At 43.1% G+C, this 19844-nt stretch overlaps 1 protein-coding gene across 1 annotated transcript in view; it reads right to left on the bottom strand.

The window, feature by feature from the left end:
• Positions 1-498: 498 nt before the first annotated feature.
• srpx2 (sushi-repeat containing protein X-linked 2) overlaps positions 499-19844 on the bottom strand; it is a 66663-nt gene continuing 47317 nt past the window's right edge. Inside the window, exons 5-11 of the mRNA XM_067997000.1 lie at positions 17749-17925; positions 16097-16223; positions 14018-14139; positions 10901-11080; positions 8246-8379; positions 6596-6717; positions 499-5384 (exon numbers count right to left, since the gene is read on the bottom strand). Coding sequence (XP_067853101.1) covers positions 5204-5384; positions 6596-6717; positions 8246-8379; positions 10901-11080; positions 14018-14139; positions 16097-16223; positions 17749-17925 — 1043 coding nt within the window. The 3' untranslated portion in view covers positions 499-5203. The remainder of the gene's footprint in view (positions 5385-6595; positions 6718-8245; positions 8380-10900; positions 11081-14017; positions 14140-16096; positions 16224-17748; positions 17926-19844) is intronic.

Here is a 19844-nt window from a genome sequence, read left to right on the forward strand (position 1 = left end):
CAATCCACCTCCTGGGAGCGGGTTGGTCGCCGACCCCTCGTCCCGCCATGGTAAAAACCGGAAATGGGCTGGTTGGGGGCAGGTCCGAAATGGTTGCGATTTTGAATGCCCCCCCCCCCCCCCCCCGCCCCCAACCCACCTGTTTTTCCCTTTTATAATCGTGCCCTGTAACTGTAGAGTAATCCTGAAGGGATTTGCTTTGGACCTTGTGCTGTTCATAAGTCAAGCAAAGGAGGGTGTTATGATTTTGGGGTTTATGTTAGATATTCTACTTGGGTTCAGCATCACTGTCTTCTCCTGTAAGCAGACCTCAGGTCCCCTACGAACCAGAGCACACACTTATCTGTCCAATATCTGGGTAAATGACAGTGAGACATAGACGTTAACCAGATAATCACCGTACTCCAGTTTACAGGAATGAACCACCTGCTGCTGTTTGATTCTCTGCATCTTTGGTAAGCAAATTGAACAGACACTCAATCAAACTGAGGCATAGACTATAAACCAGGAGGCAATTTATTTAACATAGTGTTCAGTACAAACAATGCCTTTACTGTAATTTACAAACTTGCTATCCTTCTCAATATCATAGAATCATAGAAGTTTACAACATGGAAACAGGCCCTTCGGCCCAACATGTCCATGTCGCCCAGTTTATACCACTAAGCTAGTCCCAATTGCCTGCACTTGGCCCATATCCCTCTTTACCCATCTTACCCATGTAACTGTCCAAATGCTTTTTAAAAGACAAAATTGTACCCGCCTCTACTACTGCCTCTGACAGCTCGTTCCAGACACTCACCACCCTTTGAGTGAAAAAATTGCCCCTCTGGACCCTTCTGTATCTCTCCCCTCTCACCTTAAATCTATGCCCCCTCGTTATAGACTCCCCTACCTTTGGGAAAAGATTTTGACTATCTACCTTATCTATGCCCCTCATTATTTTATAAGATCACCCTAAACCTCCTACTCTCCAGGTAAAAAAGTCTCAGTCTATCCAACCTCTCCCTATAAGTCAAACGATCAAGTCCCGGTAGCATCCTAGTAAATCTTTTCTGCACTCTTTCTAGTTTAATAATATCCTTTCTATAATAGGGTGACCAGAACTGTACACAGTATTCCAAGTGTGGCCTTACTAATGTCTTGTACAACTTCAACAAGACATCCCAACTCCTGTATTCAATGTTCTGACCAATGAAACCAAGCATGCTGAATGCCTTCTTCACCACCCTATCCACCTGTGACTCCACTTTCAAGGAGCTATGAACCTGTACTCCTAGATCTCTTTGTTCTATAACTCTCCCCAACGCCCTACCATTAACGGAGTAGGTCCTGGCCTGATTTGATCTACCAAAATGCATCACCTCACATTTATCTAAATTAAACTCCATCTGCCATTCATCAGCCCACTGGCCCAATTTATCAAGATCCCGTTGCAATCCTAGATAACCTTCTTCACTGTCCACAATGCCACCAATCTTGGTGTCATCTGCAAACTTATTAACCATGCCTCCTAAATTCTCATCCAAATCATTAATATAAATAACAAATAACAGCGGACCCAGCACCGATCCCTGAGGCACACCGCTGGTCACAGGCCTCCAGTTTGAAAAACAACCCTCTACAACCACCCTCTGTCTTCTGTCGTCAATCCAATTTTGTATCCAATTGGCTACCTCACCTTGGATCCCGTGAGTTTTAACCTTATGTAACAACCTACCATGCGGTACCTTGTCAAAGGCTTTGCTAAAGTCCATGTAGACCACGTCTACTGCACAACCCTCATCTATCTTCTTGGTTACCCCTTCAAAAAACTCAATCAAATTCGTGAGACATGATTTTCCTCTCACAAAACCATGCTGACTGTTCCTAATCAGTCCCTGCCTCTCCAAATGCCTGTCGATCCTGTCTCTCAGAATACCCTCTAACAACTTACCCACTACAGATGTCAGGCTCACCGGTCTGTAGTTCCCAGGCTTTTCCCTGCCGCCCTTCTTAAACAAAGGCACAAGATTTGCTACCCTCCAATCTTCAGGCACCTCACCTGCAGCTGTCGATGATTCAAATATCTCTGCTAGGGGACCCGCAATTTCCTCCCTAACCTCCCATAACATCCTGGGATACATTTCATCAGGTCCCGGAGATTTATCTGCCTTGATGCGCGTTAAGACTTCCAGCACCTCCCTCTCGGTAATATGTACACTTGTCAAGACATCACTATTTATTTCCCCAAGTTCCCTAACATCCATGCCTTTCTCAACCGTAAATACCGATGTGAAATATTCATTTAGGATCTCACCCATCTCTTGTGGTTCCGCACATAGATGACCTTGTTGATCCTTAAGAGGCCCTACTCTCTCCCTAGTTACTCTTTTGCCCTTTATGTATTTGTAGAAGCACTTTGGATTCTCATGTCCCCTTTTTGCCCTCCTGATTTCTCTCTTAACTCTACTCCGGCAATCTCTATACTCTTCAAGGGATCCACTTGATCCCAGCTGCCTATGCATGTCATATGCCTCCTTCTTCTTTTTGACTAGGGCCTCAATCTCCCGAGTCATCCAAGGTTCCCTACTTCTACCAGCTTTGCCCTTCACTTTATAAGGAATGTGCTTACCCTGAACCCTGGTTAACACACTTTTGAAAGCCTCCCACTTACCAGACGTCCCTTTGCCTGCCAACAGACTCTCCCAATCAACTTCTGAAAGTTCCTGTCTAATGCCATCAAAATTGGCCTTTCCCCAATTTAGAATTTTAACTTTTGGGCCAGACCTATCCTTCTCCATAGCTATCTTAAAACTAATGGAATTATGATCACTGGTCCCAAAGTGATCCCTCACTAACACTTCTGTCACCTGCCCTTCCTTATTTCCCAAGAGGAGGTCAAGTTTTGCCCCCTCTCTAGTCGGGCCATCCACATACTGAATGAGAAATTCCTCCTGAATACACTCAACAAATTTCTCTCCATCCAAGCCCCTAATGCTATGGCTGTCCCAGTCAATGTTGGGAAAGTTAAAGTCCCCTACTATTACCACCCTATTTTTCTTGCTGCTGTCTGTAATCTCCTTACATATTTGCTCCTCAATTTCCCGTTGACTATTTGGGGGTCTGTAGTACAATCCTATCAAAGTGATCTCTCCCTTCTTATTTTTCAGTTCTACCCATATAGACTCAGTGGGCAAACCCTCGGATATATCCCCTCTCACTACTGCCGTGATGTTCTCCCTAATCAAGAACGCAACTCCCCCTCCTCTCTTACCTCCTGCTCTATCTTTCCTATAGCATCTGTACCCTGGAACATTGAGCTGCCAGTCCTGCCCCTCCCTTAGCCATGTTTCAGTAATAGCTATAACATCCCAGTCCCATGTACCCATCCATGCCCTGAGTTCATCTGCCTTGCCCATCAGACTTCTTGCATTGAAATAAATGCAGTTTAATCTAGACTTCCCTTGGTCTTTGCCCTGCTTTCTCAGACCATCTGTCCGGTCATGTTTTGTACACTCTCCCTTACTGCCTTTTGTTTCTGTCACCACTTTACTTCCTGCATCGGTTCCCATCCCCCTGCCACATTAGTTTAAACCCTCCCCAACAGCACGAGCAAACACTCCCCCTAGGACATTGGTTCCAGTCCTGCCCAGAGATGTTTCTCCTGAGCCAACGCTCAACATAAAATTAAACCTTGAAAGCAGTTGTTCACTTCTTGTGTGGCAAAACCCTACCTCGTATTTGGAATTGCCTGGTCTCTCTGCTGACCTCAGACAGACTGATGGGCTAAGTGCTGGCAATCTGAGATAAGGTCACACTTCCAGCTAAAGAGCTGTCCATCAAAGAGCTACAATGAATCATTGAGCCTTCCCCTTCTCACAGACAGAGCTGTTAATTCAAAATCACAACCCCTAGGATGATCCATGGCTTTAAAACTACTGAAATTGATAGATACTGTAGCCATATGCAACTTTTTAACTTAAATTATGGCTGCAGAGCTAAATGCAAATTTAGGAAATGTGACTACGGGTTATAAGACATTTTTCCTGCAGAGTAGCAGATTGGAATGAACTCCCAGCCTTGCCTTAGAGGGGGTGCAATGAAGGTTCACTAGATTGATTCCTGGGATGAGAGGGTTGTCCAATGAGGAGAGATTGAGTAGAATGGGCCTATACTCTCTGGACTTTAGAAGATTGAGAGGAGATCTCATTGAAACATATAAGATTCTAAGAGGGCTTGACCGGGTGGATGCTGAGAGGCTGTTTCCCCTGGCTGGAGAGTCTAGAAGTAGGGGGCATAGTTTCAGGATAAGGGGTTGGCCATTTAGGACTGAAGATGAGGACAAATTTCTTCACTCAGAGGTTTGTGAATCTTTGGAATTATCTACCTCAGAGGGTTGTGGCTGCTCAGTCGCTGAGTATATTCAAGGCTGAGATCGATAGATTTTTGGACGATAAGGGGATCGGGCAGGAAAGTGGAGTTGAGATCGAAGATCAGCCATGATCTTATTGAATGGTGGAGCAGGCTTGAGGGGCCATAGGACCTACTCCTGCTCCTATTTCTTATGTTCTTATAAACAATTGCTGGACATAAGTCAGGTTATGAAAAGCAGTAAAAGTTACAAGGATGGGTGTAGTCATGGAAGGTCAGTAACGTTGAAGAACACTTTGGTCAGTCCTCTTGGGTACTGGGCAAAGTCATCTTTGGAATGCAACTGGTTGGTGTTGAATAATGTAGATTATAATATTAAATTGATATCCTGGAGTTTATTCTTGAGAGTTGTTGGGAGAAAATGGTCTCAGAAATTTTAGAGTTTTTTCTGATGTTTTCCTCATGATTCATGTCCCTCAGGAGAGTAAATAAATTAGGGAAGATCTATGATTGGGCAAATTAGGTACAGTCCATCAGATGGAGCGGGTTTGATGGGCCAAATGGTCTTCTCGAATTTCATGTTTTCTCAAATTCGTATGATTTAGGAAATGTTCTTGGATTATATACATTTATGTAACTGCAACTTTATAAAAGTCAACTGTGCTTTTACAGAAAATCAGTTTTGATGGTTTTATTGGTGGAAAAAAAGAGTGTAATTCCAAAGGATCATGATAGAAATGACCCTATGAGACTGAATGAACATGTATAGATCAATTTTCAGATTGAAACTGAGAGCACACAATTTGATGAGGCAGATGAAAGTGTTGGGAGGGCTGGTCAAGTTTGAGCTTCAATTACAGAAATCCTCCTTTTGCTGTTGGACAACCCTTTCCTCCGTCTGCAGTAGGTAAATATCTATGTATGAAAACAGCTCACTGGATGTGACAGGTTGAATATAACGTTCTCTGTCTGTGCCATATTTGTCAATCAGGACAACGTTAAAGTGCCTGCTGGATAAATAATAGACTTGTCTGCAAAAGGAACCAGAAGAGAAGCAGAGGTTATTGAAGCTGCAAAACAACTTTTGTCATTTATAAGTACAGAGTATGAGTGTTTTTCATGCAACGAGAACTACTTGATGATGATAAAATGAAAATTAACATAATCTGTAAAATGCAAAATAAAGGAGGTAGATTTTCCTTATCTACGTACATTTTTCCTTTCCCTGGGCTATTTGCATGGCCCTGGAAAATTCCGGGGGGAATTCCCACCTCCTGGTTGGGCCTTGCACCTGAAAAATGAGGCCTGCAGTTGGGCATCAAGCTCCAAGTGGCTCAACCCATCCAGGAGGTGGTTAGAAATGCCAATCCTACCTCCCTTCAGCCTGCACTCAGGACCCTGGCTGGCCATCCAGTCAGCAGGACTCTGGGGGTAAGCCACAGCATCAGGTTCCTGCAGGGAGGTGCCCAGCAAGAAGGTTCCCAGAAAAATGAGGTGGGAATGTACGAATTCCCCTCTTGCCTCATTTACATTTCTGCAATGGGCCTGCCTTACTGTAGGCACTCGTCCAGATCCATTCCCCCAACCCCAGCAGAAACCCCAGAAATTGCTGGAGTAAAAGTCAGGGAAATCTGCAGGTACCTGTGTTTAACCTGTCAGGCTGCAGTGAAGTCGTTGCATGATGAAGTTTTAGATGCTTTAACTCCAATACCCCCATTCTACTATAGGGGTGCCTCCAATGACAAGAGTGCCTGTAATATAAATGACTTGACAATCCTTCCATTGCGCAGGATGAAACCATCCTACAGCAGAGATTTTGCTTCTTGCTGCCAATCAACAGCTTGTGCCAATCATATCTGTTGTCATTTCAGGATGCCCACCCGTACGGGTCAGCAGTGTACTTCTTCAAAAAAAAAAAAAATATCTGCTAGCAACCTGCCTCTAATTATTTATTTTAAAACATGGAGTACGGTAACCAGGAGTGACCACAAAAGACCAATAGGTTCAGAGATGTGTTTCTTAATGTTTATGATTATGTGAAAATTCAGTAATCATTCTACCTTAAGTAACCTTACCAATGGGTTCACCATTGATTTTCCTTATTTAATCAAATGGATCGCATTTAGAAAGAGGATTGATTTTAAGTAAGCAGTGCAATTCTCTTGCAGAGCTTCTAAGCTATCAGAACCAACTTCATTTTAATGTTGATCTATCAAAAATCCAATCTGCATCAGTCTCTTACCTGAGTTGTTCAACAATTTCTAAAGAAAGCGGCTGTTCCTTTATACGTCCTATTACTCTTGGTGGATTTCCAACCAGTTCTATTATTGTTACATGCCTCGGTTCCAGACCACAGGCAGCTTCCTGAACAAGGACAGAAACAATATGATTCAGCAAGAGAGTCTAGTTAGTAATAGAATTTCATTAAAAAACTCTAATTTTTTAGACTTCAACACTGAATCCTCATTCTCTATAGAGACAATATTCTCTTGACAGTCCCTGTCCCAGGAAAATATCCAGTACAGTAACAATTATCTTCTAATAATTGTATAAAATAGGAAGATTAAAATTCAAAAAATCATGGTTAGAGATGTCCATTGTATTAATTAATCTGTGACATGATTAATTACAGTCTCTAAAATTATCTACAGTGATAAAAATACCAGAAATGGTATTTTGCCAAGCCGCTCCCCACCCAATTATTTGGATTTACCTGTTCCCCAAGTCTAGAATCCTCCCCACCCTTCTCTGATGCAAGACACCTTCCCATCCACCCATCAGCTCATTCCTTCTGAGGGAAATCCCTCCTCAATAACCTCCGCAGACTCCCTACCTGTCGTGGCAGCTCCTACTCTACCAGCTAGAATCAGCCATTTGCCACGCGTTTGAGAAGTTGGGGAATTCCTGTCGTTACGGATCTTGCCTGAGTATCTAGGTAGTACAGCAGGAGCAGAATCCTCCATACCTGCTAGGAGACGGTGATAATGTCTGGTGAGGGTTGCCTCCCTAGTCTCTCTACCCATCTCCTATCGTAAGTCCCCTTCCTAATCTCCTTACCCTGTGATTCTGCCTCCTATTCCCCCTCCCATTGCACAACTCTTCCTCCCATCTCCTGTGTCTGCCTCTGTTCTCTATCATGCCTACCTCACCAACATGACTGTGTACCTGGAGATGGTCAAGGAGCAGAATTAAATCTGAGCACTAACAACTAGGTGGATCCAGTACAGAGGCACTTAGTGCAGGAACTGATCAACTATCTCCTCTTCCCATCCATTTTAGAAAAAAAGAATCCTGGATCTTTTGGGACAAATTTAAAGAACAGGGATCACTGAACTTACTCTATGGTGAATTTAAGTTCCTCTGTCAGTTTTCACACAGTGGAAGGGTCACACTATTTGTTCTCCCTCCACTCAGCGGTCTGTGAGGAGCTTTTATTTTATAAGAAGGATCACAAGGTTTTGTCAGTTTGAGAAAGAAATAAGGCTGACTTTGAGCCTGCGGCTCAGATGGTACCTATATTACTAATTGGAAAACTAATTAGGCAAATCTCTATTTCAACATTTGTGTCTGCTGAATAGTATCACTACACTTTGCTACAAACAACATCTTACTGTAAGTTTATTTGAAAAGCTCATCTTAGAGCTTTCATTTGATGTTATCAGTCCATTTTCACACAGGGTGGTGGGAAGAACAGGAGGAGGCTGCAGCAAGTTTTTGTAAAAGGCAGTTGACTTTCTACTGTAAGAAGCTTTTCTAAAGGGGCCTCTTCTTCATGAAAAAGTGTTTGGCAAATTGCTCGTTTGAGAAGATTCATACATAAGCAATAGACAGCAATATAATTAGAGGGTTATCCCTACCTAGCAGGGTTGACGTTCAGATCCTATTTACTGACCTGTAGCATGCTTATTTGCAGCCTGTAGTACATATCAGATGCACTCGGAGAAGATATGATGAGGAGACGCTGCATTTCATAAAACTGGTCCAAGAGAGCAGCCACTGAATTCACATCAACATTAATCTGAATTGCTGCAATTTTATAAAACAAGCAAAATGTTACTATCCAGGTCACACACATGACATGTTTTGTCAATTTTCAGGAAGCCGGCTAAATAGACTGCATGCAAAGATGGAGCCAAGGGGGTGGTTGCAGCAGGGACAAAGTACTCCCTATCTAATGTCCAGTTATGTTACACAGTTGCTATGTGCTGATTTCATTTGTGCTGAACTTACCTTATTAACACTGCTGGGCAGATTTAGCAACAATGGAACAATTGCACACATACAAGAATTCTTCATGTGCTGTTCCCCAAAAGTCATGATGTTCCCCATCCATAGTTACTGCAAATTTGCATTTGCAATGTTATGATTCCAGCCAAAACCTTCCCTGAAGTCATCAATGGCAAAAGAGAGAGCAAAACCCGCCCATGCCCAGAATCAAAATGGCAGTTCAAGTGCTGTTGGAGGAAGCCCTATGAGGTTAATGGGATAAAAGGTGACATGAAAATGACAATAAAGTGTGTATGTGTGTCTATAAAATGTGATTAGGAAACATGCAGTACCATGAGTACAGGGGGCAATCTCAGTATCACCATGGCAGGAAGATATCAACTGGAGACTAGGCACTTTCCCACAGGGAGACAGAAAACACTGATGGAACAATTAGCTCCTGACCGCCATAGCACTCAGTTCAGATCTGCACTGGATATCAGATATTTTGGATCAGGTCACTGGCTACCCTCTCAGCTGCAGCTGGCACTTGGAATGGTGAGGCCAAGGAAGAACAAGAGTGGAATGTATCCCAATCTTTATAAAATGTGACTGCAGGAGGAGATTTGTGCTCTGGGACGAAGTGTTTCAGTCTAAAGAAAGAGACCATGTGGGGGGTTTTCAACTGCCGTCCACAAATGGACAGCTGGCAGAGGAAAATCTGGTCGAGGCATTGGACACCCATTTTCCGCATGATTCAATTTTCAGGCAGCTTTCAAATGACCATCCAGCACTTCTGTCCAAAACAGGTGGGAAACCGTTTAAAAGGATGGCATTGGGCTCTACCTCCAACCCTGCCAACTGCTATACATTTTCAGAGAGGTTGTGCATTGCTTTACTATGAGTTTGATGCTTTGCTAGCATTCTTCTTTTCATAGTAGGACCCCTGAGATCATTGTCAAAATGCTCTTCAGCCCGAGACTGACATTCTCTTAGCCTCTACTCAGGAACCTCCTTTGCCACAACAACCACCTCTTCCTCTGCTTCCTTGTGGGTCGTGCAGCACCCAGTGCCCACTCCTCATCTAGGTTATTGACATTCCACCACCCCCCACCCACCACCACAAGTGACTCTATCTGGGCTGGTGAGTGTGAGTGAGAGGGTGAATGATGGTGTGGGTGAATTTCTGTTGGCTGTCCATGCTGTTGAGAGTCCAGCCATTGGGTCAGTTTCTCTCTTTAGCCATTTGTGTGGAACATTATCAAAAGCCTCTTAGGAGACTGGGATCTGCAGTTGCCTGTGTCTGTTTTGTCTGGGCCTATTAGGAACATAGAATTGTGTTATTTAAGACACTCAAATCTGACAGAGAGAAAGAAGAAACTTTCATTCCTTCAGGCTGAGATTCTTTCAAACATAGATTTCACAGGTGGACTGCCAGAACTCTAAACAAAAGCTCCACCCAGGCCCCACCAGTCCTTCTTCCTTTAAATAAAGCAGCATGGTTTTATAGCTATTTTATTGTTGCTAATTTCACTGATGGTTAATGAAACTGCATAAAGTTGGGCTAAATGAAGTAATGGAGAATAATATTTGTATTTATATAGCTCGTTATCAGCTCAAAGCTCTTCACATCCAGTGAATTATTTTTTGAAGTGCTGTGACTTTTATTATGTAGACTATGCCTTTAAAAGTTATAAGAATGTTATATGGTACTACATACCTACAGCCACTCCTTTTAAAGGAGAAATGCTCCTTGGTAAAGAATGTTAAAAGACAGATTCCAGATATATTTTGGTTTTAATTCTAAAAAGGAAATAAAATTGCCAAACGTTCATGCTATAGCAATTATAGTGTATATTGCAGATCCACCATGATGGTCGGTGTGATTCTGCTGCAATAGAGTCCCTATCAGGCTGTTTCTTTACTGAGCCTATTGAAAAGCCTCCCTATATGGTGATACTTAAGAGTATCAGTAAAAGTCCTATGTGGCTCTTGAAATGGAGGAAATTGCTCCAAGACCTTGCTAAATTAGAACTGGTTAGTTCAGTATCTGTGTGTATTATAGTTATCAGTGTGCAACTGGTAGCAGTTATAATATTGAACAGTGAATTGAACTTGAGTATTAAGAACATAAAAATGATGTTTAAAATGGCTACTGGTTGATGTGCTGTGAACAGAACTTAAATTATGTAGACTATCTGTGTGAGCAATGCAGTTATACTTCACTTTATCTCCAATTACATTGCAAGAAGCTGCAGCACCATCGTAGAGACCTTAGAGCTTATTTCCTGTGGATGGACATGAAATGCCACATTCCCAATATCTAATTAAATCCACTTACGTACACAAGATGGTTTCGCTCCTGACCAGCTTCGATTAAACAGGCACACCCTTTTGAAGATACCCTGACGTTCGTAGCCTCCCTCACATGTGTACGTGCAGGTTGCCCCGTAGTTATTGCCAGCAGATGTACAAGTGATGTAACCGTTGTTAGGGGACTTCAGGAGAGGACACCTTCTAACTGTCAATCATCGAAATAGATAAATATTCAAATTGTAGAAAGTGAGAAACACACTGCAGATGCGTAAGGTGATTGGTAGAGTTACATAGGAATACAGGATTGGAAGAGACCATTGCAGTCCATCTGGCCAATCCTTAAGTTTTAAAAATAGCATACCCCACTCTATCTCTTATATCTCTAGAACACCATTTACCTCTACTTCCTCCCCAGGCAGTTGTCCCATATACTGTCTGCGTATAGTAACACCACTATTCCTGGCCAGTATGGAGATGATTGGGTAATTCCCCCATCAATCACGTTTGGAGACCGCACTGTTGTAAGTGACTAGGATTGATTTTACGCACATAATATGTAACTATCCTCCACTCACTGCATTTTGCTGGAGAAATAATCAATTTGTAATATGTAACCTATTCTCTACTCACTGCATTTTCCTGGAGAAATCACCCTGCTTTTATCGGGAGAAGTTGCTATAGTTTCGGTTATGAGTTCTGTTTGCTGTAGTTCGCAGGACTCTTTTTAAATAGACTCTGTAAATAAACTTTGTTTGCTTTGCTGTTTGCTAAGTAAATAGATTTTGTTTGCTGTATAATAGACTGTTTGCAGTAAGTCCTGCCGTAAGTCCCGCCCCATCTCCAATTCATCGGCTGACACAGTGGTGTCAGTGGACACTCTGCCATATATTCACCACCCTCTGTTAAATAATCAAATCCAAACTGCCTGTTTATCTTCCCTCTTCTGAGTCTGAGGTCATGTCCCTTTGTTAGAGACTTTGTGATCATCTCAAACATACCGCTAGGGTGCAATTGTCTTGAATACCTCAGCAAGGTCTCCCATGAGCCTCATTTTCTCCACAATAAATAATCCAGAAGGTTATTATAAGATAGAGATTATTGTTGGTAATTTTATGGACAAATTCTTAGCTTTATGACATTCTTCTGTCTACTATTTTAGCAGAAGCATTAATCAGTTCATTTTAGACAAGCTGACAGAGGAATGTCCTGCAGACAGGTTAAGCGCTAATCCACTAAAACCGGCAACAATAATTTCTAGCCTTATATTAACTAAATATACAGTAAGGTTCCCCTGATGGCTTAGTGGATAAATATCCTGGCTGGTGTGTCACTGAGCCATACAGAACAAAAAAGGTTCCATGTTTGATCATCAATCTGTGCTGAGCTATCTAATGCCTGCCAAGGCAGCAGTGTGGGTACTACCTAAGTACCCTGGGCTAGGAGGAGTAAAATCAAGGGGATTTCCACTCCAGATTGTTACCCAGTGACCTTTCTGGAAAGTGCAAATGTATGGACATCAGGAGAGAGCAGAATTAGGCTCAGCTTTCACGACTGTGTTGTATGATGGCACCAACATTAATAAGTGACATTCTTAGGAGTTGTTCAGTTCAAATGAGCCATGCAGGGAAACCAACATTAGAGAAAGGAGAAGAGGAAGAGGTTTACACTGGGCCTTCCAAGCCCCTGAAATCGCCCGAGAGGGGTAACTGATCATGGAGAGGATCAATTATCTTTGAAATTTCAGCAAATTGTTCCCTTTGAAGCAAACAAAGCTATTACCTGCAGACTGTCTTCAGTCCCAGGGCCACTCCAGCATCTGCCAGCAGATTGGGCAGGCAAATTGAAGAGTCCCTACTGGAGTATACGGCCTGCACTAAACATGTAAATGACCCCAGCCCCAGGATTTGGGATGGGGGTGTGTGGCCCTGATTAGTCAAAACAGCCTGGTGTCACTCTCTGTGTAGGCTCACGCATGAAGAAAGGCCACTTGGGTGAGATACTGGCTGCCAGAGTCTGTGCAACCATAACCAAGCAAGGGCCAGCAATCAGGAAAGCAGAGGGACAAAAGGCAGAAGCATTGGAGGGAAAAAACATGCTTCCACCATTTACGATAATAAAGTTCCTAAATACCAAACATCCTCCTACTCTGAACTATCTCCAGAGCTTCAGGTTTCTTTTAATCATATGGAACCCACCTTATGTCAGAGTTTTTCTGAGTTCAGAACTTCACCAAGCCTGAAATGCACCAGCCAGTGGCCCCAATCTCACCTGCTTCCTAATTTCAACCACCAATAGAGCAGCTCCTCACTGAAAAATGATTGCTCCATCTTATGGGTATAAATCGCAGTAGAGGGGCTAGTGAGTGAGTCTTCCACCCGCTGCCCTCCACATCTCGCAGTGCATCTGGGGAAGTTCTCAGCCTACACTTGGAATTCTGCACATTACGCCACCCACTAGGTCTAGTAGAACCCAAGCCAGCTGAGAACTGACATAGGTTTACACTGGGCCTTCCAAGCCCCTGAAATCGCCCGAGAGGGGTAACTGATCATGGAGAGGATCAATTATCTTTGAAATTTCAGCAAATTGTTCCCTTTGAAGCAAACAAAGCTATTACCTGCAGACTGTCTTCAGTCCCAGGGCCACTCCAGCATCTGCCAGCAGATTGGGCAGGCAAATTGAAGAGTCCCTACTGGAGTATACGGCCTGCACTAAACATGTAAATGACCCCAGCCCCAGGATTTGGGATGGGGGTGTGTGGCCTTCGCTTTGAGCAGCCAGGAGTTCCGCTCCACTGCATTTGTGCCGGTGGAGTGGGCCCATCGGAATTTCGGCCCCGCCATTCTCTGACTTGTATTTCCGTTTGAAATTGATATCTTATTTTCTCCTTCCAATGCTCTGCTTCTCACCTTATCTGCTTTTCACTGCTTACACAAACTCTCAGCCGGTCTCAGCCTGTCTTTCTCTTAATCGCTAGTTCATATGACTGTACATTTCCAACTTTCTCTAATGTTGGTTTCCCTGCATGGCTCATTTGAACTGAACAACTCCTAAGAATGTCACTTATTAATGTTGGTGCCATCATACAACACAGTCGTGAAAGTGTTAAAATGAAGAGAAGTAATGCATTTAGTAGGTAACCTACCATGAACTGTGACTGTGAATTTGCAGGAAGCTTTGTTCCTTTCTCTGTCATAGGCCACATAGCGAATAATGTGTTCACCCTTTCCAAACTCAGAACCTGAGGGTGGTCCTTTCAGAACTAATCTGTGAAAGAATGACAGGGAAGAGAAGAGGTTTATTATGTGTCCGTTAAATCTAAACAACTAATAAACTTTTATGTTCACACCATCAAAGCCTGAGGCGTGACTCAACAGTGTATTATCTTGCCCAGTTGCTGGCTTGCTTCCATGTATGTAAACAAGGACCCTGCTTAGCAATATCCAATATGGAAGCAGAAAAATTTAAATGCTGCAGCTGCTGGTCTATTAGGATAAGTGTACGGAGTTAATTGATCTCAGCCGGGGAAGGGGAGGGGAGGGGGGAGTACAATTGGCCTCAAAGCCCCTAGGCTAGAAAGAAGTCAATTCTGCCAGGAGTCCCACACCAATCCTTGCTGGAAAATTCATGTGGGTGGATATGGGTTGAAGACCAGAGTGGGCCCAGCTGTGACAATCCTCATGGTCTAGTCATCTGCCAACATTTAACTATCTAGGCTCAGACATGAAGAATGATCACTTGAGAGAGATACTGGAGAGGCACTATCTAGATACCTAGACAAATAACTGCTTCCAGAGGCAACATGACCTTACGCATGAAGTAATCGAAGAAATAGTGGAGGGAAGGGCAAAATGGTGAATAGACAAAGAGGGGAGGAAGGAAAGGATGGAGGAGAAGGAAGGAATGAAGGGAGGGGAATAAAGGGCAATTATAATGTGTTATATCTATTGTATATTAAAATTGGTGAGTGGGTCGCAACATACCATTTCAAAATACATTGAAAAGACCTGTTGACGAGAAAACCCATTATAAATGTATGAACATTTGAATGCAATACCAGCTGGTGGTGCAATTTGGTGCTGCAATTATAGCAGCTTTCAATGTTAAATGTCAGGCAACGTTAGCCGCTAAAACAACAGCTGATAGCATAGTGAGAATTAATAATAAAACGCAGATTGAGTCCGCCTGCAGTTGCAGGTTATGAGCCACCGAGTGTCACTGTGGAACAGCCTAATTCTTAACCTCCATTGTTTTAGCCAGCAGTCATGTTGGAATAGATAAGTAACGAGGTAAGCAGTTAGCTTTAAATACAATTTTTTTCAATGTAAAAAATTTATGTGATCCCTAAATGCTCTCCTAGACTTATTTTGATCCAACCCAGCCGACATATTTTCCTTCTTGGATCAATTTTCCCCAATAGTCCACCCTTGCTCCCTTCACACCTACTGAAAATGCAAAAATAACACAATTTTTTAATGCCCCAATGAGTTGCTCGCAGCATCATCCAGGAGATTAATCTTTAAATCCTGGAGAGTTCAGGACAATCCTGGAAGGTCGGTAATCCTATGACGTACGCCCAGCAACAACATGCTCCCCCAGGCTTGGCCCACAATCCTTGCACCCCTGCAACTTCTCACAGCCCTTTGACTCCCTGCTTTGGTAATTGTCCTATGCCCCTTTCACCTGTTTCTCCTTAGAATTATTTCAGTTCCGCCTCACCAAGAACCATTGAATCCTCTGAACAACCCCCACACATCCCAGCAATTCTGTACACCCCCACCCCCCACACTGACCAGCTTTTTCAGCCTTTCTCCCTCCCTGCTTGAACAGCATTTCATCCCCTGCCCCTTTGCCCCTGAGCAGGACAGTGAATCGATCCAGACTTCTCCCCACTCCTCCCAAGTCTCTCCACTGAGTAAGGCTACTGGCCCGCTGCTCCTCCCTCCTCCACAGAGCATCAAAATGGGCCCTGGGATACTATTGTTCCCCCATCACTAATCATCCACTTAGCCTCCATCCCCTCCTCTTCCTCTTCTCCTTCCCTTCTCTCCCTCTCCCCTCCCCCATTCACCTTCCCTCATCATCCTTCTCTCCCCATCTTCCTCACCCTCCATCTCTTATCCCCCTCCCGCTTGACTCTCTGTGTGCAATCCCATGGAATGTTAACCAGTTTTAAAAATGTAATGTCAAACACTGCAAACTGAGTCTGGTGTCTCACACTAACTTTGTGCTGTGTTTATCAGCCACATCCTTTATCCGCGGTGAGTCCCAGTATACTCGTGTCGTCAGCTGCCCTGGTTCTGCCACCTTCTCCCGGGGCCCTGGGCACTTTATCCTTGGAGGTTCATAATCTGTTAAAATTAAGAAATTGACAATTAGTTTTTTTTTTGTTTTCCAAATGTTTCCCTGAATCCCACCCGTCCTGAAGGCAGTGACCAATGCTGGGCGTTATTCCTCAGGTGCCAAAAGCTCTGTAGCTCCACCTCCAAGTATTCATTTCTCATGTGGGGATCTTGACAGTGAGTGATGTGTGAACTATTCAATGGAGGGGGGCATCACTGGCAGCTCTGATCCAGTTCTCACCTAATGGCCCCCACATGCAGTTTTAGAGCAAGGCCTAACTGGATATTGATCAGGAGTGTAAAACTCAACTGACTTTTTGCTTCGCTAGTCCAGAGACACTAATGTCAATTGTAACAGCCCCATCAATGTATGGCTGAGATCACCTAACTCAGCACAGGCCATGGATCAAGCCTGGGATCTTCCTGGTATATGTGGCTCACTTACGTATAATATTTCAAAAATATATATTTACTGGACTGAGACGATGAAGCCAATTTTGTTTTTAAATAAGACAATTTATGTAATCAGTTACGCTTTCTGATGAGACAGTCCTGGGGCAGTTAATAAAAGGTCTACCTTTGGAGACCTGGTGGCTCAGCTGGTTCTTCCCTCTGACAGATGCCAGACCAGCCAGCTGATTTGATGGGGAATTCCTCTTTCTGGTTCAATGTTAACTTAGTTTGGCCGACTTCAACTCAGTTCCCAGTGGGCACAGGCCCACAATAAGAAAACTGCTCCCAAATCTGCACCAAATTAGCAATCTCGCTCTAAGTGGGTACGAGAATGGCTGGGATTAAAAGTGGGAAAATGCACATCAGTATATTAAGGCACATTGACGGGGCAGAATCAGAGAACTTTTATTCTGCACCTGACCATTTTATATTTGACTTGGGATTATTTGATGCTGACACTGATTGATAAAAAGATTTTGACACGCACAATTCACCAAAAATCTGAAATTTTGAAAAAGCTTTGAAACTTGTTTAAATAAAGAAAAAATGGCTAGAAATTACTCCTTGGATCAATTTTCATTACTTTTTTTATCATGTTCCTCTGTCCACTATTTTAACAGAGATGTTAACCCATTTATTTGAAATAGGTTAATGCCTGCCTTAAAAGGAATGTCATACGAATATATTAAGCATTCCTCTGCTAATATCACCAACAGTAATTTCTAACCTACAATTATCAGTGAAATAATACCAGTGAGAAATTCCAAATGCAATGAGGAAATTTTGAAAACACACAATGCTGCTACAGAGACTTCTTTGGTGAGGGACAAACATCAGCTCTTGAAAACTTCACCGAATTTCTGGTATCCATTTTTACAACATGCTTCTAATTAAAATGTGCGTGTAAAGTAAAAGCAAGGTAAAATGCTGAACAACTGTGTTTGAAGCATAGGGCCAGATGATCCTATCAGAAATTAGTTATTGACACAACTTAGAGTAAAATGCATTCTTTTCTTTTATCCCCTTATAAGCCGCAAGAATTCAGTAATTACAGAGCTAAGTGGCTTCCAGTCCGATTTACCTACACATAAAGGTTCAGTCCCACTCCACTGGCCATTCTCCAGGCACACTCTTGTTCTGTCTCCTTCCAGTTGGTATCCTTGCTCACATATGTATTCACACTGGGAATCCATACGTGTCCCCTTGGAGCATACGTACGATCCATATGGAAATGTTGGAAGTGTGTGACAACGCACCTCTGGGAAGGAAACAGACAATATAAGTTTTGAAGTGGTACAATTGGATGACCAACACTGTTGTGTGGAACAGAGATCATTTATCCCAGTTCACACCGTACATAAAATTCGCGCAATGTCACGCCTCTTTTGTGAATTTGTGGGGTTTCCGATCTAGTTCATTCTGCTTACAGTGTCAACAAAGCAGAGAGTTAGTTTATATGAATGCATAACATTCCTGAACACTATAAATGTTTTGAATCAGGATCATATACGACATAATGCAGAAAAACAATTGGATCATTATTATTGATGTTTCCATTTATCAGCAATGCTGTCATATAGGTTGAACAGGATCTTGAGGTAAAGAAACTGGCATCAGATCTAGATTCATTAATAATGTGGTTATGCACATTTTGCCACACAAATCCTGCTGCTGGGGGTAATACACTTCAAAATTCCTCAGTTGCACTGGTCAGATTACACTCATCATACACAATGGACACCCTGGCTACCTCTGAAACTTAGAACATCGCCACGCTCTGTGTCAGGTATGGCAAACCTGCCTACACATACACTGTAGAGTTTTCAGTTTCAAAGGAAGTTGGAAGTCTCACTGTGTGCAGCCAGTATAATTTAGTGTGCGGGCATTTACCCTCTAGCACACTGTCTGCTTCTGGCAGTACATAAGGGTAAATCGTGGAAGTAAAAAGAAAGAAAACTGCAAATGCTGTAAATTATGAAACAAAAACAGAAAATGAGGGGAATGCACAGGACTTCAGTTAGCATCTGTTAAGAGGCAAGACAGGTTAACATCCTGGGTATAGCCTTTCATCAGTAATGGAAGCTGGAAAATAAGTAAGTGCCCCTAGTATGGATGAAGATAAAAGAGAGAAGATAGGGAGAGATAACAGATACTCCAAACACAAAGAAAAAGCTAATAAAGAAAGAAAGAATTTGCATTTATATAGCGCCATTCACATCCTTAGAACATCCCAAAGCACTTCACAATGTAGGCAAATGTGGCAGCCAATATGCGCACAGCAAGGTCCCACAAACTGCAGTAAGATAAATGTCCTGATTATCTGTTTTAGTGGTGTTGGTTGAGGGATAAATGTTGGCCAGGACACTCCCTGCTCTGCTTCGAATAGTTCCATGGGATCTTTTCCATCCATCTGTTTTTGTTGAGTGATCTACAAATTGCATAATAGAAAACTGTTGGATAATACAAAAGATTGACCTTGAATTTCCTCAGGATTTTGGGTTTACCAGGGCTGTTATTGGGGTGGGCGATTGATCGGCTGCTGTAAGGACACCGGCCTTTCTGGTAAAGGGGCAGTTAAAGGCCTCTTTCTCTGGACTTGCCCGCAGTTCTCCCAAGTGGTTAGCCTCCTTTGCAAAGTTCCTCTCCCCCCACCACCTTGTGGATGCCCCAGATGTGCCACTACTGGTGCAGGTGCCCACCCAGGAATATGGATGGAGTCAAGGCACCTTGGGCCCACATACTGCACCAGAAGCACTAAGATTACAGTGGCAGAGTAGGATGGTGGATTTTCAGGACCATTATCTCAGTGAGGCAATGCAAGGATTTTAAAAAGAAAAGAACGTGCAAAGACATGGGAGAGGCCCACACAAGGGAAAAGGCACAAAAGTGAGGGAAATTAAAAAAAACCTGCAGACGCAAGAGGTCCGAAATGAAACTGACGACGCTGAAAACAATAGTTCCGTCAACTCCAAAATGAGAAAAAAAGACCAACACCCTAGGCACAGGCCTTTACTCTACCACTAGAACTGTGTTTGACAAAGGGTCTACACCTAAATTATCAACCCAGCCCCCCCCCCTCCCTCCAGATGCTAATAGACCCCACATCACCATCATCCCTGCTGCACAGAAACAGAGAGATATAGCTATGTTCTGAAGTTACCAAAGTCAGTGTTCAGG

The sequence above is a fragment of the Heptranchias perlo genome, chromosome 15 (genome assembly GCF_035084215.1).
Source record: "Heptranchias perlo isolate sHepPer1 chromosome 15, sHepPer1.hap1, whole genome shotgun sequence".
In the NCBI taxonomy this organism is placed as follows: domain Eukaryota; kingdom Metazoa; phylum Chordata; class Chondrichthyes; order Hexanchiformes; family Hexanchidae; genus Heptranchias; species Heptranchias perlo.